The following is a 24,713-nucleotide window of genomic DNA, read 5'->3' on the forward strand; positions in this document are numbered from 1 at the left end:
TCCCATAAATGTTTTCCTTGGTTGCATGATTGAATGAATGAATGAATGAATGAACGAATGATGGATTTCATTCATGGGAGTATGGATTTGGCTTTTCCAACTGCTATGATGCAATCCTTAAGTGATAAAAAGTGTCTCAGCCTCTGCCAAGGTTTACCCATTTTCGCATTTTTAACTTCTTTTCAGATTCAAGAAGCTGTGAATTCCATAATGTCACACACTGGCATGAGAATATCGTGTATTCTTTAAACAGAGTTATGAAAAGAAAGAAGCTGGTCAGGAGACTAAAACAGGAATTGTCCTTTTCAAGATCCGGAACTCCAACATTCCTTGGCTTCACGGAGAGAAGCACCTGCGAAAATGTGGGCAAGGGTGAGTAGTGTTGGAATCAACGTACATTTCATGCACTTCCTTTTTGTCCAGTTCAACTCAGACTCATTCCTGTGAAATAATAATCCAAATGGTGTTCCATCCTCACTCAGGATTGTAATTTATGTTTGGAATTAAAGGGCTAATTTCAGGTCACCGGATTTTGCTCTGTTAGGTGAATCTTTTGAGATGGATCTTTTGCCCACAGGAAATCCTCTTCCACTCAGAAATCTCGAGGGAGGCAGTCTTCTGGAATAAAGGCAGAATATTCCCCCTAGTATAACCAGTTCCCAAGCAAGTCTGAAAGTTACACTCACTGACAACCCAGAAGTTGAGCACCTAGGTTAGATTAGCCAGGTCTCTGGTGCCTCCATTCTCTCTCTGCCCATCAGTGCTAAACCATCCCCTTTCCATACAGTCATTCCACAAGAAAGTCAATTCGGCCTGGGGTGGAGGTTAGGGTTAAAATAGTTGATTCGCCCATCTAACCAAGGCTTCCTAAAAGTTTTATGGAAATTAAGTCGAAGAAGTGATGTGTGATGCCCCTGTTCATTGACTTGGAAGCAGGCAACATGGCATGATGCAGTGGCCCTGGGGTCAGGCAGAGCTGGACTTCTGTCACTCTTATGCTGAGCAGTAGAGTGACCGGGAGCAAGTTGCCTGACTCTTTTTAATCTTTGTCTCTGAATTTATAAAATGGACACAGGAAGGTTGTCCTAAGGATTAAATGAGAAAACGCACATGAAGCAATGTGTGCTCAGAGGAAGAAAGGTTAATTCCCTGATGTGCTGGGATCCACAATCTGCTGTCTGTATCACATGGAGAACTGACCATCAGGACAAAACAGAAGGCAACTGGGCAGTCATTCAATCCAAAAAGCGCCGTATTTCGTTTGCAGGAGAAAGGCTAGAAGTCAAGTAAAATGGCAAATGTGTCTTTAAAACATTCTGATGAGAAATAAAAGGATTTGCAGGGGAGTCTTTAAAAACCAAATGGCCATATCACTGTAATTGTTTTTAAAATAGTGATCTCTTAAAAGTCCCTCTAGTCCTAAGATCCTATGATACAGAATTCTGTCACAGAATTGGACATTTCAGAAGCGTCAACCAAACTGAATTACAGTAGTCCCCCCCTTACCCGGGGTTTTGCTCTGCATAATTTCAGCTACCCACGGTCAAGTGCAGATGATGCATTCTGGAAGCAGATGACCCTCCTTCTGAGTGTCATCAGAAAGTCAGTAGTTACCCCTGTCACAATGCCTACGTCATTCACCTCGCTGCATCTCACTTAGGCATTTGATCATCTCACATCATCATAAGAAGAGTGAGTAAGGGACAGTAAGAGACAGGGACCACATTCACATAATTTTTATTACAGTATATCATTATAATTGTTCTGTGTTACTACTGCTGCTGTGAATCTCTTGTTGTACGTAATTTAGATATTAAACTTTATCATAGGCCTGTACGTATGGGAAAAAGCATAGTGTATATTGGGTTCAGTGCTATCTGTGTTTTCCGGCATCCACCGGGGGTCTTGGCATATATTCTTTATGGATAAAGAGAAGACTACTGTATGAATTCAAACTGGAGCAAATTACACTTATTTGTGATTCCTCAAGTCACAGGCATGAATATTAATTTCTTGGGGCGCCTGGGTGGCTCAGTTGGTTAAGCGTCCAACTCTTCGTTTCAGCTCAGGTCATGATTTCACGGTTCGTGAGTTTGAGCCCCGTATCGGGCTCTGTGCTGACAGCATGGAGCCTGCCTGGGATTCTCTCTCTGGCCCTTGTCTGCTCTCTCTGTCTCTCAAAATAAATAAACTTAAAAAATTTTTTTTAAATAAAAAAAAATAATTTCTTAATGAAGAATGAAATAAAACTAGTTTCTCCTCATTTTTTTAGACCTACTCAGTTTCACTCAATTGAGATGAAAAAAAAAAAAAAAAACTTAGCAATTCTCTAAAGCAAGCCAGTATTTCATTCCATTTGAGTCCCTGCAATGAACATTAGCACTGTGGTATTTCAAATACATGTTGATTCTCAACTTTTGGTATTCTAGATCTGAAAACCAGATAATTCGACCACCTGAAGTCTTTAATTTGCTTTAGAACTATCTGTTCAAAGTCCAAGGTCCTTTTGGATCCTTAATTCCATCACTTCTGGGTGGGTTGTTTTTTTTTTTTTTTTATGATTGAACTGTATTTCAATATTACACACATGTACACACACACGCATACACACTTACATGTAACTTCACACTAGACTAGGTAGAATGGAAATATTTGGCAATTATTAGTATCACCTAATAGCAAAAAAGAGCATTGATTCCTTGTCGTCAATGTTTTCTAAAGATATATCCCTACTGGTCTTTGGGGGACAGGGTGCTGGCTAAAGATCCAGATCTGAAGCCATACCGCCTGATTTGAATCCCAGCCCTGTCACGAATAAGGAGTAGGACAAACTATTAACAAACTATTAAACCTCTCTGTGCGTCAGTTTCTTCATCTATAAAATGGGTGAAAATAACACCTTTTGGGAGGGGTTGTTGTGATGAGTAAGCATGCAAATTGTTTACAAATATGTTTGGCACATACTAAACCCTCAATAGAGGCTTCCAGTGAAACTCAGAGTTCTACGGCACATAGGAAGTAAAGTCTACACGGCTCAAAGAAATCACTAGAGGCAGAAGATGGGGCAAGCAGAGTGTAAAAAAGGCCTTGAGAGACTGAGCCTCTAGGAATCTGGGTCAGACTAGATTTGGTTGCTCTTTTGAACCCCCTCTGCTGTGATCTTCTGGTTTGGGGAGCCACAATGAGGACACTGTGAGGTCATGGCCAGAAACATCCTTCGGGGAAACCTGTGCTAACCTTATAAATACTCTTAAAAAAATCCAGGTGGACTATTGTTTCACGGATGGTCAAAATGTATCGATTGACAGGACTTGAAAATGTTGTCCTTTTTTTCCGATTAAATACACGTTCACCCCAGGTCTAAAATAGTCATCAAACTGCATTTACACCTGCCCTAGGTTTGTAAAGTCCCAAAAAGGGAGATGCAATGAGGTGGAGTAATTCACATACTCTTTTTTCAGCCCTTAAAAATAGTATTTTGATTATTCTAACATATTTTAAGGAATATGAAAACTTTATGTACTGAGAATGAATACCTTATGTCCCAACACTTAAAGGACAGCTTAACTTGTTCAGATTTCCAAGGTTGTTCCTTGAGAGTGAAGATGAAAGAATAGGGACTGAAATGAAGAAGTACCTCTAAATCTGCCTTTATTAGTCTGCTCGGCTAGCCATAACAAGTACTGTAGACTGATGGCTTAAACAACAGAAATTTATTTTCTCATGGTTCTGGAGGCTGGAAATCCAAGATCAAGGTGTCAGTAGGTCTGGTTTTCCTGAGGCTTCTCTTCTTGGTTTACAGATGGTCGATGGTCAAGTTCTCCCTATGTCTTCACACAGTCTTCCCTCCATGTGAGTCTGCATCCTAATCTCCTCTTGTTATAAGGACACCAGTCATATTGGATTGGGGCCCACCCACATTTTACCTTAAATGCTCTTTTAAAGGCCCTATATCCAAACCACGTCTTAAAAGACCAAATATAGTCACATTCTGAGATACTGTGGGCTAGAACTTGAATGTATAAATTTGGAGGGGGACACGATTAAGCCCATTACTCTGCCTGAACATAACCATAATTTATCCACAAGGAAAATTAGATCTAACAACATCACAGGTCACGTTCTTAAGAGAAGCAGACTCTGAAGAGACAGAGATTGGCCTGCAGGGGTTTATGGTAGATGCTCTCAGGAAAACCTACAAGCAATGAAGACAGCAGAATTAGGCATAAGGGGACTGCAGTGAAGTCATGGTCAAGGCCCAGGATGACCACAGAACTCTCCAGGCATGTGGAGAGTTGTTGGGAATTGAAGCAAGGGCACTAGGCCATTTTACTCCTGCAAGGACTAGTCATGGGGTGTAGGCTGCCCCCAGGAAAGAGGCATGATATTCATGAACAGGCTCTCTTCAGCTGAGGACAATCTCAGGCAGACTCAGTTGAGAGTTGCCAATCACCCGGTCTTTGGGAGCTGACAGAGGATTGCTCAGTCAAGTGGAGTCTCTGGTCGGTACACTGGGTGTCTACAGTATAAGGAAGCAGAGGTTCCCCATGTGAATGAATAGATTTACCATCATCTTCTTAAGAAATTTCTCATAATACCTCTCAGTAGTTTAAACGGTGACCTATTATGAACCCTAAAACACTTGGCCCAATTCTGGGTGCATCAAAAATGCCCAGCAGAATGGTCAGGGTATATGGCCTCATGGGAAAAGTATGCTATTTGGAGACAAAGAGATCTGGGTTCAACTCTCTTCCCCACTATTTACTAATACTCTTTACCCTCTCCAAATCTCCAATGTCTCTTCTGCAAAATGAGGATAAGTAAGCCAGCTTTGTTAGACTGTTGGAAAGATTCAAAGAAAAAAATACACTTCAGGGTGTCGGGCACATGCTTGACAAAGAAGGCATTCCAAAAGCGTACGTTTCCTTCCCTTTCTTTAAGCACATAATTAATCGGTGGTAACCAATTTCAAACCAGAAATAGACATTTGATCTCCTAACGTGAGGGAAAATGTTTCTCAAATTCTGCACTTGATCTTAGCCAAAAGGCTGAGAAGTGATGTTTCTCAAATTCTGGTGTGATCAGAATCACTGGTGAAGATTGTCAAAACAGATTCCTGGATCCCATTCACAGTGAATCTAAATCAGGAGGTCTAAGGTGAAGACCAGGCATGTGTAATTTTAGCAAGCCCCATGGGGGTTTCTGATACCTGGAAAATCTTGAGGCCCCCTGCTTGAGGCTGTGGGTGTTGTGTCAGTAAGAATGGGAGTTCAGTGCTTAGATGCCTGGGGACATTTCCGCTGTCTTCATTGTCATTTAGTTCTGTGGATGTAGATGTACACATCTCATCACAAAGACTTCTCCCCTTGTACAAATACTGTGCATTCCAAAGCTAAAACATGCATAAATTATGTCAGCTATAGAATCAAACCAATTCTCCTTTTCAAGATGTAGTTTTATTGAGGTATAAATCACTACTACAAGGCAATTTAGTGCAGACAGGAATTTTACTGGGGGATGCAGATCCCCTGAGCTTGTCTGGAAAATGGGAAGCATATTCAGAGTTGCAGGTGTAAGAGCTGCGTGTCCTGTAAAGAAGCTCCGTCTGGACAGAGATTTAACTTTCTCATCTAAATCAAGGTAAATGGAGTTCCTCTGGATGGGATTGCTAAAGGCTTTCTGTGTTTGATTAGGGATCACAAAGCCCATCTGTGCTGCAGAAATTATACTGTCAAAAAGACACCTGACCGGGGTCCAGAAAGTAAACAGGAGCTGGAACACAGAAAGTGACCCCTGAGCGCAGACGGGCTTTCACATCCCTACCAGACTTCCCCTGATTTAACATGGGGCCATGTGGTTTCCCAGTGTCTTCTGTGGCTTTCTTTTCCCACAGAATGAGGCCTCATTTGTTCTAAAATATGAAGCTTTGGGGGTTTCTTGAAAATGGTACTTTCACTCAGTAAAAATAAGTCAAGATGAAAGCGTTATCTGTGGGGATCCATTCTGAAAATGGATTAAACTGAGAACATGAGAGAAATGGTCTGTTTTTCCCAAACCATCAGCAGCCACCCAGAAGTGGTCCCTTTCCCTATGGCAACAACAAAAATTCTAGAAGTAGCACAAAAGAAGCATTACGATCAGCGAGAAGTCCAAGACGGCTCTGTGCTCATTGTCTCCATACTAACACCACAAGTCCGGGAGTTGGTGAGCTTCTTCTATCCTTAGACCTACTCTGTGTTCTTATCGATGAAGGAGGGTTCCCTACAACTTGCCTTTATTTTCTTTTAAAAAGTATTCCTCTGGGTTTGACTAGGGCCTTGTAACACACACTGAGTCCTCGTTACACTAGAGGAACCATGCATCCCCTAACGTTTAAATATTACCTAGAGTCCTTTGCTCTTTCCCTGGCTCACTTAGAGAAGCATCTTTGAGTACAACATCCAATTAAGTAGTAGGTTTACATCTAGTGCTTCTCTCTTGTATTCACATCTCTTTCTGACTCAGCCCTGTACTCTGCCATTCTTTAGCTACACAGAATTTTAGGGCCGGAAGAACACATTAGTCAGGTTAGTATTACAATGAGCTGCAGTAATGAGTAAGCCCTATAACCTTGGCATTGCAGCACAATACAGTTGTGTTCTCACTCCTGTGATCGTCACTGGCTCTCCTGGGCAGCTATCCTCAGGCATCTGGGCGTCTTCCACCATGTGGCTCCACCATCTCAGAGTCCTTCCTTTCCAGCAGCATAGATAAAAAGAGAAAAGGTATGGGACGTTTTAGCAAACAGGCCAGGAAAGTGGAGAATTGGTCCACCAGCATTCCACTGATCCAGAGATGGCTGACAAATGTTGACAAGTGCACAGATGCTAATAGTGTTTGTCTCAGAGAGTCCTTAGATGCCCCTTTGCTTTCAATGCCTTCGAGTGTTTTCCAGTTGAGGCAACCGAGACCCAGAGTTACACAGAGCCAATCAGTGACAGCTCAATTCAGTGCTGGCCAAAAGGCCTCTTGCCCATTCCTATTAGTTCCAATTAATGTATAAAAAGGCTCATAAAATCTCAAGATACAGTTGGAGCATTGTTTCTAGAGCTTTCTACCCAGGACTCCAGGGTGAGGAGGACTATGACCACCCTGCTCCAAAACCCACAGTTCCGATGCAGTCCTGTCCATCTGAGAGCTGGACAGATGAATGTTTCAAGGAGGAAGCACCAGTAGCAAACCCTAATTATGGGAAATGCTTCTTGGCTCCTAAGGATATAAAATTACTTTGCGGAAAGTCAAGAAAAATAGAAACAGAATACACTGTAAAGCTTTCTTCAGAGGCCAAGAGTCACCTAGTAAGCTTTGCATATTGTTCTTGATTCTGTCAAGATAGCTTACAGGGTGGAGACAGCTGATAGGGAGAGAAAGTCTGGATGGGGTCAGCCTGGTTTGTAACCATTATGTTGGCTCATGGAGGATATGTCTTGAAAGATTTCCTCCCCACGGCTGAGTTCAAATGAGAAGAGACAGAGACTTCCAGAAAATACCTAATAGAGGATAAAGAAATGGGTGCAGGCATGGTCTCTTTGACAGGTTCTAAACACTATCTGGAGAACAGTGGAAAACCCGAGTGGAAAGAACTCCTGTGTGGGAATCCGGATGAACCACATTTCTTTCTCTTTTTTTTTAAGTTTATTTATTTTGAGAGAGAGACTAAGCATATGCACAAGCAGGGGAGGGGAAGAGAGAGAGGAAGAGAGAGAGAATTCCAAGCAGGCCCCTGAACTGGCAGCACAAAGCCCGATGTGGGGCTCGATCTCATGAACTGCGAGATCATGACCTGAGCCAAAACCAAGAGTCAGATGCTTACCCAACTGAGCCACCCAGGCACCCCAGAACCTTTGCCACACTTCTGACCATCTATATCAATGTCTATTGATCCCTCAGTTACATACCTATTTTTTTAAGTCTGACTTTATCATCGCAAAGTTTGTATATCTGGATTTTTTGCCTGAATCTTAAAATTTTCACCTGGAGTTCTGATGTTGAGTCGTTAAAGGCTTTATGTTAGTTTTCATCAGTTTTAGGGAAGGAAAAGAAATAAAAATAATACATGCCACTTGGCTGGAAACTAAGGAGCTGATTTAAACTAAACATTATTACACATAATGTATTTTATTACATAAAATACATAAATAACAGTAATAATAGAATTAGATTTATAGAGTGAGTGCCAAATTATATTACTTCATTTAACCAAAGCACAATCACATTTCCTAGATTCACAGATAAGGTATTAAAAATAGTGCAGAATGTAATTACATGTGCTTTTATTTTTCAATCTTTTTACCTCATTCTCAATACTTCCCCCTTTTTATAAAAATTTTTCATCCTTGTGAGTTGGGATGTCCACGTTACTTGTGTCCTTGTGTCCACGTTACTAACAGTCACAATGAAGCGAGTGAGATGAATGGATTTGCTGAATCCCATGATAGTTTATGGCAAAGCTTGGACTCAGATCAATGGTCAGCATGGTGAGCAAGAGAAATGGAGGCAGGCTTGTTAGGTACCTCCAAAGAACTTGGAAATAAGGCAGCTCTCAGAGTTAAACTAGTGAAAGGCATACATAAAGTGCATAAACCTAGTAAAACAGAAAGGACGTAATTGGCCAATTGTGGAAGGAAGCCAAGAAACCATCCATTTATATATATAAAAAAATAGAAGGGGTAAAAGCATCTCAGACTTCAGCCCCACTGATCTGGGGGTACGGTAATGAGAAGGATGCACATGTGATTATAAGTTAGTAAGCAGAAAACTTACTAACTGCATTGTAACTGTTTGGATTAAGACTATGTGAATGAAGGAGTTGGTTAACCAAAAGAGCAGGAAAAAGAGCCAGAGGGTCATAGAGGCCCTCTGGATGGCACAGTCCATCAACATGGAAGCACCTAAAGAAGACACAGTCTTGGCAGTGTTGGCCAAAGCATTATGGTTCCCTTGATGAGACTATCTCTGTTAGGAGCAAGAGTGCCCAAGCCATTGACAGCAACATTCTAAGATCAATTAAGAGCCCTTTTCTTCTGATTCTGTAGACACCAGGCAACCCTGTGATAATTTGGTTCCTCATGACAGAACTGTCTCAATGCTTTCTGGTCTATCTGCCAGTTGTAATTATTATTTTAAATTACTGTCATTGTATCTGATGGCTATGAGCTGGTCCCACCCTAAGCACGCCAACCAAATCCCTTTTATGAACCTGAGAGACCTGAGACCATGATGTGTTCTTCAAGGTAAATACCACCTTCTGGAGTCCACCTGGGCATGCAGTACTGTTACGTAGCCACAGCTCAGGCTTCACTCTGCTCTTCTTGAACTGTCACTGAACCAGCCCCATGCAATTTTGACGGAAGCATACGTAAAGTCAAGATCAGGATGTTCTAATAATTGACAGAACAATTGCCATATTGTAAGCCGGAAGCAGCCTGCAGAATAAAGGGAAGGAAAGAACCTAAACCACTTTAACAGGCCGCGTGCCGATTTTCTATTGTATCTGGGACCCTGCCACAGACAGCTTCATCAAAGATACCGAATAGTTGACAGAGTAATGTTTTCCAGGTTTTCTCGCACCTTATCCAATTGCAGTAATTGTTAGGTGATAAATACAGTGACAGCTCATTACAAAACTCAGCTTCCAGAAGCTGAAAGGTTAGGTGGCACCTCTCACCTGCTGGGTGATAGGTTAGCATCTTACCCCTGTCCCTTTCCACTCCCAACCCCACAGTTCTGTCTGCAGTCTTGTGCACTCAAGGCATTAGATTTCACACAAAGCCTTTTGAAGTGAAAATAAAGTCAGAAGGCTCTACTACAGAACCTAGGAATAAAACTATGTATAAAACTATACACAGAGGGCAGGAATGAAGAGGATAAAGAATATGGCCTGAAAACTTGAGAGCATTATCCGCAGTCTCTTCGAGTTTTTAGATTTGTGTGTGTGTGCACATGTGTGTGTCTGTGTCTCCCTGTGTACCTAGGGAAGGGTTTGTATACTCTTGTGTCCTCACATGTATATTCCTAAGTCTGTAAGTGCTAACTCTCTGGGTTTTTTTTTTTTTTTTAGCAGCTTTATTGAGGTATGATTAGCATACAATGAACTACACATATTTAAGATGTACATTTTGATAATGTTGACACACATATACAGTTGTAAAACCATCATCACTATCAAAATAACAAACATATCCATGATCCCCAAAAGTTTTCTTGTGCTCCTTTATATTTTTTAATAATTATTTTTTAATGTTTGTTTATTTTGAGAGAGAGAGAGAGAGAGAGAGAGAGAGAGAGAGAGAGAATGCACGGAGGAGGAGCAGAGAGAGACAATCCCAAGCAGGCTGCATGCTGTCAGCACAGAGCTGGATGTGGGGCTTAATCTCTTGAACAGTGAGATCATGACCTGAGCCCAAATCAAGAGTTGGATGCTTAACTGACTGGCCACCCAGGTGCCCCTCTTGTGTTCCTTTATAATCCCACCTTCTGCCCTTCCACCTCCCATCCCATCCCCAGGAAACCACCAATCTGCTTTCTGCCATTATACATTAGTTTGCAATTCCTAGATATTAACATAAATGAAACATACAATATATGCCCTTTCTTCCTGGCTTCTTTTGCAGAGCATAATTATTTTGATATTCATTCATGTTGTGGTGCGTATCAATAGTTCATTTTCTCATTGTTGCTGAGTAGTATTCCTTGTAGGAGTGGACTGCAGTGTGTTTGTTTATCCATTCACCTGTTGATATATACCTGGATTGTTCCCAGTTGGAGGCAATTAGAAATAAAGTTCTATAAACATTTGCATAAACATTTTTGCATGGACACGTGCTTTTTTTTCTTTTCTTTTTCATTAATTTATTTTCAAGTTAGTTACCATACAGTATAGTCTTGGCTTCAGGAGTAGAACCCAGTGATTCATCTCTTACATGTGACACTAGTGCTCATCCCCAAAAGTGCCCTCCTTAATGCCCATCACCCTCTATCCCCCCTTCCAGCAACCCTCAGTTTGTTCTCTGTATTTAAGAGTCTCCTACGGTTTTCCTCCCTCTCTGTTTTTATCTTATTTTTCCTTCCTTTCCCCTATGTTCATCTGCTGAGTTTCTCAAATTCAACATATGAGTGAAATCATATGATACTTGTCTTTCTCTGACTGGCTTATTTCACTTAGCAAAATACACTCTAGTTCAATCCATGTTGTTGCAAATGGCAAGATTTCATTCTTTTTCATCGCCGAGAGTATTCCATTGTATGTATATACCACATCTTCTTTATCCATTCATCAGTGGATGGACACTTGGGCTCTTTCCATAATTTGGCTGTTGTTGATAATGCTGATATAAACATTGGGGAGCATATGCCCCTTCAAATCAGCATTTTTGTATCTTTTGGGTAAGTTCCTAGTAGTGCAATTGCCCTGTCATAGGGAAGCTCTATTTTTAATTTTTTGAGGAACCTCCATACAGTTTTCCAGAGTGGCTGCACCAGTTTGCATTACCACCAACAGTGCAAAAGTGTTCCTCTTTCTCCACATCCTTGCCAACATCTGTTGTTTCCTGAGTTGCTAATTTTAACCATTCTGACTGGTGGGACGTGGTATATCATTGTGGTTTTGATGTGTATTTCCCTGATGATGAGTGATGTTGAGCATCTTTTCATGTGTCTGTTTGCCATCGGGATGTCTTCTTTGGAAAAGTGTCTATTCATGTCTTTTGCCCATTTCTTCACTGGATTATTTGTTTTTTGGGTGTGCTTTGTTTTCTTTTGGACAAATTCCTAGGATGGATGAGTAGGTCCCATGGTAGATGTGTGTCTAACTTTCGAAGAAACTGACAAACTGTGTTCCAAAGTGGTTGTACCATTTTATGTTTCCATCAGTAGTACATGAGAATTCTAGTCTAGTTCCTCCACATCCCTGCCAACACTATGTATGGTTCGATTTTTCTTTTGATTTTAGCCATCCATACAGTCGTACAGTGATAGGTGCACAGTGATACCTTCCTATGGTTTTATTCAGCATCTTTTCATGTGCTTAGTTGACCTCTGGAAGACTTCTTTAATAAAATGACTATTCATATATCTTGTCTATTTTTTAATTGGGTTGTTTTCTTATCATTGAGTGTCAAGAGTTTCTTATCTATTCTGGATGCAATTGCTTTGTCAAATGTATGTACCGTGAATATTTTCTTCCAGTGTCTGGCTTGTCTTTATTCTCTTAACATTGTCTTTGGAAGAGTAGACATTTTTAATTGTAATGAAGTCCTATTTATTAACTTTTTTTTAATGGACTATGCCTCTCAGTGTGGTGGCTAAGAAATCTTCACTTAATCCAAGGTCACAAACATTTTCTCCTATATTTTCTTCTAGAAGTTTCACAGCTTTAGGTTTTACATTTATCTCTGATGCATTTTGAGTTAATATTTACATGATGGAAGGTATAGATTGAAATTCATTATTTTCTATATGGATATCCAGTTGTACCAGCACCATTTGTTGGAAGAACCGTGTTTCCCCACCTAATTTTCTTTCCCCTTTGTCAAAAATCAATTGTCCATATATGTTATTTCTGTTCCCTTGACCTAACTATCTATCTTTAAGCCAATAACACACTGTCTTGATTCGTGTAGCTTTCTAATAAGTCTTGAAGTCCAGTGTTCAAATTTGATTCTTCTTTTGTAAATTTTTTTTCTTTTTTTCTTTTGTTTTGTTTTGCTTTTGCTATTCTAGGTCCTTTGTGTCTCCATATGAAGCTTATAATCCACTTGTCAATTTCTACAAAAAAGGCTTACTGAGATTTTGATTGGGATGGTGCTGATTCTATAAATCAGTCTGAGGAGAACTACATCCTACCAATATTGAGTGTTCTGATCCATGAATAAATTCTATCTTCCTACTTATTTATATCTTCTTTAATTTTTCTTGGCAGAATTTTTTTTAGTTTGTAGTGCATAGAGAACTGTAAACATTTCTCAGTCACAAACTATAAAGGAGAACAACCAGTTTCTTCAAGACTGACAAGCTAAAGGCACCAGAGTCTTAAGCCCCAGTATTGTTTTACAGCAATACAATTCAGGGACTATAAAGAGGGGATGATAGTACCTATTTCCTAGAATTTTGAGCATTAAATGAGAGAGCACAAGTATACAGTTTAAGATAGCACAGGCCATGGTTCAGACTGCCTGGGTTCAAATCCCAGGTCCACCATTGAGAGCTGAGCAATCTTCGGAAATACACAATCCCTATTCAACTCAGCTTTTTGATCAGCAAAATGCAGAAAATACTAGTACTTCCCTCATAAGGACCCTCATGAGGGTAAGATGAGCTTGCTAAACAGTTAGAAATATCTTGTCATATTTTAAGCAAAAAATAAATGTTAGCAATGGGTGTTGATTTTATCATTAACGGCACTTAACACAGCATCTGGAACATAGTAAGCAACCGATAAAGGGTAGATTTAATTATTAGCTTATATAACAAACTAGGCTACCTGGTTAACACCTTCACATATGCTTCACATCAATTTGAGTATCACAGGCTGAATTGAATTTGCTGGAAGGATGTTTGTTCTTTTTTTTAAGCATGTTTGTTTTGAGAGAGAGAGAGAGAGAGAGAGAGAGAGAGAGAGACAGGCAGCAGGGGAGGGGGAGAGAAAGAATCCCAAGCAGACTCCATGGTGTCAGCACAGAGCCCAACGCAGGGCTCGAACTCATGAACTGTGAGATCATGACCTGAGCCAAAGTCAAGAATCAGACGCTTAACTGACTGAGACACCCAGGTGCTCTAGGAGGTTTGTTCTTAAAAGACCTGACCCTGATACTGAACACAGACTCCCCTTTCTACTCTTTGAATGTCATATTTGAGAGTTTGCCTCAGACATACCCAACACAGGATCTCAACATGTAGGCAAATCTCCCACAGCTAGCTTTACCATTAGCTTCCTTAATTTCTCTTCCACCCATTTTGAGATCTAGAAGTCTGAAAGAGATTGTATAAATCATTCTCTCTCACCACTTCCAACATCCTTAGAAAGCTGACTCCTTCCTGATGATACACCTACTCTACCCCTGACCCTTGCTATAGGGCAGAGAAGTGTCCAGGTTACATATAGACTGGTTCTATGGGGTAGTTTTATGATGTGATCTGATTTCAAAACCCAGGAAGGCCCCGTGCACCTCTCGTCACCCCCCACCACTACTTTCCACCCCTGTACACACACACACACACACACACACACACACACACAATCTCCCCTTCTAGTTTGCTGACACAAGCTGCCTAATTGGAAACCCATGTCTGCACTTGATGACTCAGTTCCCTGTAAAATTGCAAATTACCTTTGAAGAAAAAAAATGATCATGAACTTATTCATGTAGGTGACAGTGTGACGTCATGGAAAGAGCCCCAAACCAGAAGAGTCAAGTCTTGGGTTCTAATCTTAGCTGCTCTTCTCCCTTCTCTGTAACCTAAGATTCCACTTAAGCTCTCTGCTGTACCCTAAGGGGATGGTGCCATTTGAGTCACTCATTCACCCAGCAAATCTTACCACAGCCACGTATTGTCTTAAGTGCAGAAGACACAGCAGTGAGCAAAACGAAATCCCTGCTCCCACGGAGTTCATATGCAAGTCAGAGAGATGGATAATAAGCAGTAAACACATATGTAATAAATCGTCAAGGGGTGGTGAATTGCAAGAATCAAAATAAAGCAGAGCAAAGAGGCGGAGAATGAAAAGGAATGCTAATTTAGGTGGTGGCAAAGGAAGTTCTTTCGGAGGCAGTGACAATTCAGCAAAGGCCTAAAGGAAGTAAGTGAGGTGATGTGAGGCAAGCTGGCAGAAGAATATTCCAGAATGGGGAGTGGTAAGTGTGAAGGTCATTTTGCTCGACGTGTTTGAGGAAAATAAAGAGGCCATATGGTTGCAGTAAAGAGTTAGCTGGAGAGGGGTCTAGGGCACAACACATATGGGGCATTGCAGGGCAGCATGATGACTTTGGAGAGTGTGTGTGGTCTAAGGGACACGGAAGTCACTGCAGGGTTTGGAGCAGGGGAGTCACAAGATCTGACTTGTTTTTGAGCACTCACTCGGGCTGACGTGCTCAGGACAGGTAAGAAACAAATGTTTGGAACATAATATTAAACAATTAGATGTAGGGGAAGCATTTCAAACAAAGGAATAAGAAAAGAGTAACAGATGACTCTAATATTTTGGCCTGGAGAAGAAGAGGATGACATTAACTGAGATACAGAAGGCTGAGGAAGAAGAGGGCGTACCAATAGTTTGTTGGGGACATGTTAAGTTGGGCTCGTCCATTAGCTATGCCAGGGGCAGGTCAAGTGGGCAGTTGTGTATATGGGGTTGGAGTCATGAGTGTCTGCATGATAATGGAATTTACAGCAGCAAGTGGCGTCACCTGGGTGGTGACTGTTGCTAGAAAAGAAAAGAATTCCAACAAGAAAAGGGGGGTCCAAACAAAAGATTCCAGTTTATTAGTGGGTTAAATGAGATGGACACCTAAAACAGGGCATTGGAGTACTTCAGGGTAAACCCCAAGTACCAGAAATCTCAAGTAAAATGAGCTTGAACAATAAGAACGTTTATTGCATAATAGAATTCTGGAAGAAGAGTAGTTCTGAGTTTGGTTAATTCATTGGCTGAATGATGTCATCAAGAACCAAGACCCCTTCAGCCTCAGGGTGGCTCAGTTGGTTAAGAGCCAGGCTCTTTTGGTTTCAGCTCAGGTCCTGACCTCATGGTTCACAGGTTGGAGCCCCGCATCAGGCTCAGTACTGATAGTGGAGGGTCTGCTCGGGATTCTCTGTCTCCCTCTGTCTCTGCCCCTTCTCCACTCTCTCCCTCTCAAAAATAAGCAAATAAAAACTTAAAAAACAAAGAAGATCCAAGGTTCCTTCATCTTTGGACTCTGCTATTCTCATAACAGCAAGATGGCTGCTGTAGCTCCAGATCCTCTCACACAGTCCACAGGTGGGATAAAGAGAACAACCTTTTTCGTCTCTTTTTAAGAGGAAACTTTACCAGTAGCCTCCCCACAGAATTCCCTCTTCAACTAAACCAGAATGGGTCACAAACTCACGCCTACACAAATCTTAGCAGGGAGCACATAGCCGTATACAACCATACTATTATAGACTCCGGGGGTAGAAGAGATCTGGAAAGTTCATGTATTTCCAATGTCAAATCCTCATGACTTTGTGCATTAGACAAGGTTCCAGGGAGAAGTATAGGACCTATCCAAATTATCCTAATTTAGAAGGAACTCAGAGGATCTGATGCCAGCCTCAGCTATGAGTGAGAGCAGAACACAGCAAAACCACGGGATAGTGCATCAGTCCAGGCTAGTATGAGAGATGCCTCCCTTCCCACATCCCAATAGGAGTTGAGACCTTTGGTCCAGGGGCACAGCCAGCCAACCCACAGCCACCTAGAAGGATGAAGGATGCTAGGAAATAAATGCTCTGCCTCACCCCCTTTCTCCCTCCAACTAGAAAACAAAGGTGAGACCCTGAGGCACAAAACAGAAAAGAGTGGAGAAGGTTCTGGAAGAACAAACAGAGGATATCTGGCTTGCCCCATAAGGAAGATCAGCCACTCTGAGGCCACTCGTTTCACCTAGGGAAACTCTGGCTTCTAGAAATATCCCAGTCAACCCAGGGAAGGGGTGGGTGGATCTATATAGAACAGGCCTAATTCCTCATCCCTGTGACAAAAGTTGAGATGGAAGACATAGTCAGGTGTTAGGGCAAAAGTCATTAAGTATAGTTTAGTCCTTGACCCCAGTGTCCACTGGAGATGGAAGGTTGGGGTCTCCATGTATCTTCTCCTTAGCACGGCACCTCTCCACCAGAGGCAGTTTTGCCCAGTGGGAGACACTGGCGATTCCATTGTCACAACTTCAGGGAGTGCTACTGGCATCTAGGGGGTAGAGACCAGGCATGTCACTAAACATCCCACAAGGCACAGCGCAGTAACCGCCACAAGGAATGACGTGCCACAGAGAGAAACTTAGCTGGTGTAAGACCTTCCCGAGGGGCCACAGCCCAAAGTTTCCCCTTACACTTGGGCCGAAATCTTTGGTTTCATGGTGAGCTAATATAAAAACAGTACCAGGGTTCTTTGAGGGCAGGGAGGGAAGGGGTTGGTGGCAGCAGAGTTGCAGGGGTTGGGGGGAGAGGCGGGAGAGAGAGGAGGGGCTCTGTGCTCACAGAGGAATGGCCCTTGTTGAATTTCTCTCAGTCAGTGCACAGCCCCCAGCCAATGGCGGGGAGCAGCGAGCCCACGGGCCACACCGGACCCCCACCAGCTGTGGGGCTGCATGCGAGCTGTATCACACCCCAACACCCGCTCTTCACAGGCAAGCCTATAAACAAGAAAGCCAACCGCGAGAACATAAGAAAGAAATAAAAGTTGTTTGGTCTGCCGTCAAGAACAGATTGTTGGAATATCCTAACCCCAGTCCAAAAGGAACAACCAACAATAACAATTAGGAGACCGCGTCTGACGTTGAACCACACGATGCCTGCATTTTCCCCGTGCCAAGACCATTTCCAAGGGGACTAACCACTGGCCCCGTCCTGTGTTCTTACCACGGCCTGAGGAGCCCTCCTCTCTATGCAATCACCAACGATAGGACCCAAACACATGAAAATGTCAGCCGGGACCATGAATTAGGAGCAGGTGAACTTAGCCTCTGCTAAAGGTCAGCGGATGTATTTTGATGGACATGTTCTGTCACACCTCGATTCCTCTTTCACTTGGCATCTACAGATCAATCGAAAATATTGTATTTTAAGTGAGTCTTCCAGATACCTGTAGTTACCCTGTTTGAGAATAACCTTACTGCTGGCATATTCAGGGGTGGAAAGCTTTCTAAACGGTATACATTTTCCTTGCTTTGATAAACAAAGCATATTGACAATAATTCTAGCCTTTCAAGTGACTCAGGACAATTACTCTAATATAATAATAAGAAAACAAGATGTTCTCAGACCTTGGATCACTTTGCCCAGGCGTTAGATGAACCCAGATCATGCTTTCCCCCACCCCACTGCCCTGCTTTGGTTCTTGTGCAAACCCTCCATAACTCCTCTGTGCCCTCCCTACAGGCAGCTGTCAGCGATTACTCTTTATTTATATAACCAGGCCTGCTCAACCATAGGCTTTGCTTTCTAGCACTTGCTGCCGAGGGCTACGTTTTTGCAGCATGCTGAAATCCCCTGGGTGTTTAAAAAAATCGTCCACGTCTGAGTCTCATCTCCAGAGTTGTGATTTCGTTAGTCTAGGGCATGGCCTGGGCCAGGGGATAGTTTAAACCGCCCCCAGGTGAGTCTCTTGTGCGGCCAAAGCTGGGACCCACCGGAACAGGAATAGTCTACCCTGTTAGAATGACGCAGAAAATAAGAGTGAATTATGATCCGAATGATTTTCCTATGAATAAGCTTTAGTACATGAACCTTTCTGTGATGTGTTTTGGAGCTCTTTGGGTCTCGTGTTCTCCTTTTTAGCTGTGCTCCGAGGAAGTGATTTAAGGAGGGGGAGGGGTAGAATGGATCGGTGGGTTAGTGTTGGGTGTCTCGTGTGCAGCTGCACAGGATCAGACCTTGACTGTGCCATTTACTTGTGACCTTGGGTAAGTGGCTTAATCTTTCCAGGCCTTAACCTCATCAGTAAAGTGCTGGCATTATTACACTATATGTTAACTAACTTGGACTTAAATTTTAAAAAATAAAGTGTCAGGAGGATTCAGGGGGTTAGTGCACACAGAGGACTGAGCCTAGAGCCTGGCAGGTAATAACACTTCACAAAGTTAGTGCTGTTAGTTCGGGATGCGGCATTCAGGTAGTCAAAGTGGAGACATGAGATGTGGGCGGGGCTAAGGGAACAAAGCAGGGGTGTTGCAGCTCCCGGAGAAGGGCGATGCTAGGAAGCTGTTACCAGCCCAGGCCAGCAGGGGAGAAGGACGTGGTGTTGCCAGGATCCAGTGCAAGCCAAGGCTGTGGAGACACAGGGTAACTGCCGAAGGGGAGGCGAAGGAGCAGGGAGGGAACAGGGAAGAAGTACCCCGACCTCTCTCTCCCGCTGCCTTCCATTGGCTGAGCCCCAGATAGTGGAAGGGAAGAGGCCCTCCGGGGCGGGGTCAGCATCCTGCGGCACACAGCCAAGCACAAAAGGAAGGAGATAATCAGAATGGGCAGGGAGGTCGAGAGAGAATAACCAGCACAGTTTGCTGTTACTAATTGTTGTATGAGCTGGGAAGTCACCAGAGAGAGTCCTCCTTGCCCTAGAGGGAGTGCATCTACTCAGCATGCGTCAGCTGTAGAATCCAGAGTGCCGCCCCTCAAGCCACACTCGTTCCGAAAGAAAGGTGCCACCACCACAGGCCTTCAGCACCAAACTGGGGTGGCTCAACATGGCTGCGGGCGAAAGTCCAATCAGAGCACTGGCATGAGCTTGATGGGAATTGCAGGGTCTTGCTCCGCCCTCAGCCCTGTGGAGCTGCCAGTGTTGCCCTCCGAACCCTCACTTCACTTGCTCTCCTCAGCTTCTTTCCCACCCCTGCCTGAAAGTGTCAGAAACAGCTCCTCCTTCACTCCCTCTGTTCCCTGAGCCACATTCCTGAGCCTGATTTGCAGCTCAAGAATTTCTTCTTCCATCCCTTCCCCACCCCCAAACACCACTTCTTTCCCCTCCCTCGTGAATGTTGACCTTTTGTCCAATAAAGACAGCAGTCTTCCAACTTCCCACTTTCTACTCAAGTGGCCCTTTCTCGGCTGTGTTTGCGTTTGCCCTACGAAACCACCCCCCCCCCCCCCAACCCTCTGAGTCTCGCTACCTGTCAAGTACTGAGTGACGTGAGCGGAAGCAGAAGCCCCTGTCTTCCGGCAACTTCCATTCTAAGTGTAAGGGGTGAGAGGCAGTGCTCACGGGGACTGGTGGCTTTCCCCATAAACATCTAGGCAGTGTGACTGCCCTTTATGTTTTGTCACTGCACCTGATTGCAAATGAAAATGATTAACTTTTGGATTCACGGCCGGGTGCCCTGGCAACTTTTCATACTGTGCTGATACATGTACTTGGTTGCCCTGGGAACCCTGCTGTGACCCTGTCTTCATTGACATCATCAAGCCTTTTCCAGATCCTCCGACTAGATGCTCCTTTACCAGATTAAATTGAACTATTCATCCTTATTACTCCATTATGTGCATTCCAAATTCCTTTGGATTCATGCTTTCCATCACATACACACTGTGCTATCATAACAGCCATCATCCGGCTCTGTTCCCCTTCAGAAGCCTGGAAGACGTTACTACAGGGCTCTTCTGAGGCAAGAGAGAAGATGAAACCCTTCCTGTCCTCCTCCCAGTACTCAGGGGCCTGTGAGCAAAAGCATCATAATGATGTGCTAATGTCCCCAGAAGGAGCTGGGGATGGAAGTGAAGAGACACCTGCTCAGGTCTGAGTTGGCAGGATTTTAACCATTGATTTGGGTTCAGAGGGGCCAAAAGCAGCTGCAGCAGGAACAGTGGCACTCGCTCAACACATAGGTCCTAGGGATTTGATGAATCCCTGCCCTCGAGGAGCTTACATTTTATTTTTATTTATTTGTACGTTTTTGTTAAGGTCTGCACTTTTTCTTAACGTAGCAGATGCACAAGGTTATGTTAGCTTCACGGGGACAACTTAGCGACTGGACAAGTCTAGACCTGTTCACCAGGAGTATGGCCATCATCCGTCCCACTGCATGGCTGTTACGGTATCATTGACTGTATTCCTTATGCAGGAGCTTGCATTTTAGATAAGGAGGGAGGACACAGTGTGCATGCATGTGCACACACACACGTGCAACACGCTCCCACCCCGATAACGTAGGCTGGCAAAGGATGAATGCCAATTCAGTAGTACGTAAATAATAATAATTGGGTTCATTTTTAAAATCTGTAATGCAGGGGCAGCTGGGTGGCTCAGTCGGTTAAGCCACCGACTTTGCCTCAGGTCACGATATCACGGTTTGTGAGTTCGAGGCCCGTGTTGGGCTCTGTGCCAACAGCTCAGAGCCTGCAGCCTGCTTCGGATTCTGTGTCTCCCTCTCTCTCTGCCCCTCTCCTGCTCACACTCTATGTCTCTCTCTCAAAAATAAATAAACGTGAAAAAACTTTTCTTAATCTGTAATGCAGGCATTTCCCTTAATTAAGACTCTTTCTACCCAGGTGATTTCCATTTCAATTGATGTTGGTGGGATTTTTACTATATTTCCTCGTGTGTCTCTGTTTCCATATGCATAACTTTGGTGGCTGAAAAATTTCTCCCACTTCCAAATCCTCGGATGTACTGTTTGACATCCTGAATTCATGACACATCCACAAATTTCCTAACAATTTATCCGTCCATATCTAAGGATATGTCTTGGGATGATGTCTTTTTTTTTTTAATGTTTATTTTATTTTTGAGAGGGAGAGACAGAGCATGGTGGGGGAGGAGCAGAGAGAGAGGGAGACGCAGAATCCGAAGCAGGTTCCAGGCTCTGAGCCATCAGCACAGAGCCCGACGCGGAGCTCAAACTCACGAACTGTGAGATTATGACCTGAGCTGAAGTCGGACGCTTAACCGACTGAGCCACCCAGGTGCTCCGAGATGATACCTTAAGATTTAAATACCTTAAAGTAGAAATTGTCTAAAAATAACTCCCCATTTAGGTAGGATGAGGTGTATGCCTTGTATCTTCAGTCCTCATTTTTTTCAGGGTAGACACTATAACAAAGCCAATACCTCCAAGAACAGCCCCCTCCTCCTGTCCACATCTGTCCACATGTGTCACTGGCATAGGAAAGGCAAAGTCCAATCCTGAGCAATGAGTGATTCTGAAGAATGTCTCAGCTCTAGCCCATAGTGGTCGGCATACAAATCAACCATTAGTTCATCATAATGACACCTGCTTTATTTGCTTTGATGCCATGTCCATATTTCTGTCACAGCACTTCTCAAAGAGGCTGTGCCTGCTGCCTGCACACACAGATGCCTCATCCCGCTAGACTGTGCACTCTCAGAGAACATGCAGGGTTCGGCTTGGCATTTCCAACATGGAGCACAGTGTTATGGGCTCAGCAGGCCCAGTGAAATGTGGATGAATGAATTGATTGAGTAACCAACTAATGGAAAATGGGAAATCATAGGCTTTCATACTCCTGGAGAGCAGGAATGGACCGACGAGTAATTCTGAGACAGGAAGCACTGTCTACGGGGCCACTCACCTTCCTTGGCAAAATCACACCCCAGAGTGTAGCACCATTTGCACTGAGGGTTGATGACTGAGCTGGTGGTTGGGGTGTCCCTTCTGGTCTGGGAAGGATCTCAGGGGCACAGTCTTCATCACCCTTCGGAACACACGGCACAGACCCTCCCAGATGATGGAGCATCCTAGACAAGGACCAGATTACTTAGCCCCTTCATCACGTCCCATTTTAAGAAAACTCTCTGTCATTACTCCCGTAAAACTGGAAGACCACGTTATGGGTAAACTGGGGTAGGTTCAAAAAGTTCCTAACAAATTGTTACTCCAATTCTAACCTAGTTCTCGGGTTTGACATAGGAAGAGACAAAGAATTTAGTCTCAAAGGGACATTTGGATTTTGCTTGGAACACATTTCAAGAAAATTGTCAAGGACAATAAGTGCCGTAGCATTTTGCAATTTAATTGGAGCCCGTGGCTAAATCCCATCATTAGAAAGGAGGCAAAGCGCATTTGGATGTTGAAGTGTCACTAATGTTGTCGTCCTCCTCTCTTGGCTCACCCTGGCAAAATGCTAATGAAGCAGGAACCCATCCAACATGAGCAAACCACAGTGTGCCCTGTGCACAGCACTTCTCCCTCATCAGACATAGGAGTCACATCCATGAAGATAAAGTGTGTCTAAATGGACAGAGTCATTTTCCAGGGAACAACCTTGTATTGAATGATGTGCTAAGAACTACTCACAGGTAGGTGTGCTAAAGGTCACGGGGCGTCGATTCTGCCTCCAGTCGGACGAACAATGCCTCGAGTCATTTGAACCCTGATAACATTTACTCCAAACCTCAAATAAATAAAGTCATACTGAGTCACTGGCAGGAGATATCTGCCAGCAGGACAGAAGTAGCTGGTTGACCGCATTCAGGGACTGTGTAAAACGCAGCCTGAGTAAATAGACCCAGATAAGCACAGCCATGGAGTATTCGCACCTCCAAAGTATTCGTAGCTTTGGTGATGCTACGTGACACGTGTCACAATTCAGGTTGTCCTTGCTTTAAGCAAATTTAACCTTTAGTATACTTGTTTTTTTTTTTTTTAGAAACTAAATTAAAGAGGGACTATTCACTTAAATTTTTTTCATTTAACCAGTCTTAAAGAGCACCTCTGTGCTAGTAGTTATAATAATTTTTTTTAAGTTTATTTATTTACTTTGGGAGAGAGAGAGAGTTGGGGAGGAGCAGAGACAGAGTGGGGCAGGGGGGAGAGAGAGAGAATCCCAAGCAGGCTCCACACTGCCAGCACAGAGCCCGATGTGGGGCTTGAACTCACAAACCACGAGATCACGACCTGAACTGGAATCAAGAGCCAGACGCTTAACCGACTGAGCCACCCAGGTGCCTCAATTTTTTTAAAGTTCGAAAATACACATTTTTCAGGAATACATCTATCACCAAGTACACGTTTATAAAGAAAGGCAGATAAGCAATCAAATGACTATTTAATTGACAATATTGTAATCTTGGATACTTCTTTCAATAAAACTTCACCTTGCCTACACCAAAGAAACTGCTTCCTTGACCGAGCTAGACAACAACTGAGCAACAGGGACGTCTTTTGTTCCCACCACAGCACAGAGCCAACAGTCCCTCTGATGATCTGTCGCTAACCAAGATAAGGAGGACCGTGTGGCAGATCTATTCATCCGCCAGGCACATCGCTGTGGGGGTCAGCGTTTTGGCATGAACAAGCCCATGTCTTCAGGGTCAAGAGAGAAGCAATTAATCAAACTACGGGGAAGAGAAATGAAAATCGAGCAGACAGTTACGAAGACCAGAGGAACAAGAGTCCAATATGTGCGTGGATAAACAATGCTCCCCTTTGCACGCTGAAGAATGTGCAAGAGGGTGAAGCCAGAAATACAGAAATGGTGCTCTCAACTGCAGTTTCCAGGCATGGCTTTTCTCTCCCGAACTTGGAGCCCCCTCCACAGCCTCATTCCTCAGGCTCTGCACCTTGGTCACCCACCTCCAGCGTCCAGGGGAAGCCACAGCCGGTGCCAGGCCAGTGCAAGGATCCGAGCAGCCCAGAAATAGGGAGGGATGAGATAACAACACACCTTCCGCCGTTAGTGAAGAATGGAACTTGCCCAGTTAACCATCTTGAAGTAAACGCCTCAGGCAATGGTGTTCTCCTTCTTTTTGTCCCGTGCTCATACATCCAACCTTAATCTGAAACGTGGCAGTGAAAGGCAAACTAAGAAGGCCAATCCAGATCAACTTGCGTTCAATTGGGCACGGAGCAAAAAGGCTGAAAAATAGGAGAGGATCTTTTTGTTGAAATTTCAAAAGTGAGTGTATCTTCTATTCAGTGCTGAATGTCACTGTGACACCTGGTACCAGCTTCGCCTTCCTTCCACCTGGCTTTGGCAGAAGGGAGGAG

The 24,713-nt window shown here is 43.5% G+C and overlaps 1 protein-coding gene and 1 long non-coding RNA gene across 3 annotated transcripts in view; one reads left to right on the forward strand and one right to left on the reverse strand.

The window, feature by feature from the left end:
* LOC132666743 (uncharacterized) overlaps positions 1–24,384 on the reverse strand; it is a 33,580-nt gene extending 9,196 nt beyond the window's left edge. Inside the window, exon 1 of the long non-coding RNA XR_009604817.3 lies at positions 24,300–24,384. This is a non-coding gene — a long non-coding RNA (uncharacterized LOC132666743). The remainder of the gene's footprint in view (positions 1–24,299) is intronic.
* The window catches only part of NEDD9 (neural precursor cell expressed, developmentally down-regulated 9), a 182,161-nt gene that overhangs the window by 65,486 nt on the left and 91,962 nt on the right, over positions 1–24,713 (forward strand). Inside the window, exon 2 of one of the 2 annotated variants that reach the window (XM_060614802.3) lies at positions 187–372. In XM_060614802.3, the coding sequence (XP_060470785.3) occupies positions 361–372 (12 nt within the window). In that variant the 5' untranslated portion in view covers positions 187–360. The remainder of the gene's footprint in view (positions 1–186; positions 373–24,713) is intronic. The other variant, XM_060614805.3, reaches the window with a different exon arrangement.

Source organism: Panthera onca, chromosome B2 (genome assembly GCF_046562875.1).
Source record: "Panthera onca isolate mPanOnc1 chromosome B2, mPanOnc1 haplotype 2, whole genome shotgun sequence".
NCBI classification, from domain to species: domain Eukaryota; kingdom Metazoa; phylum Chordata; class Mammalia; order Carnivora; family Felidae; genus Panthera; species Panthera onca.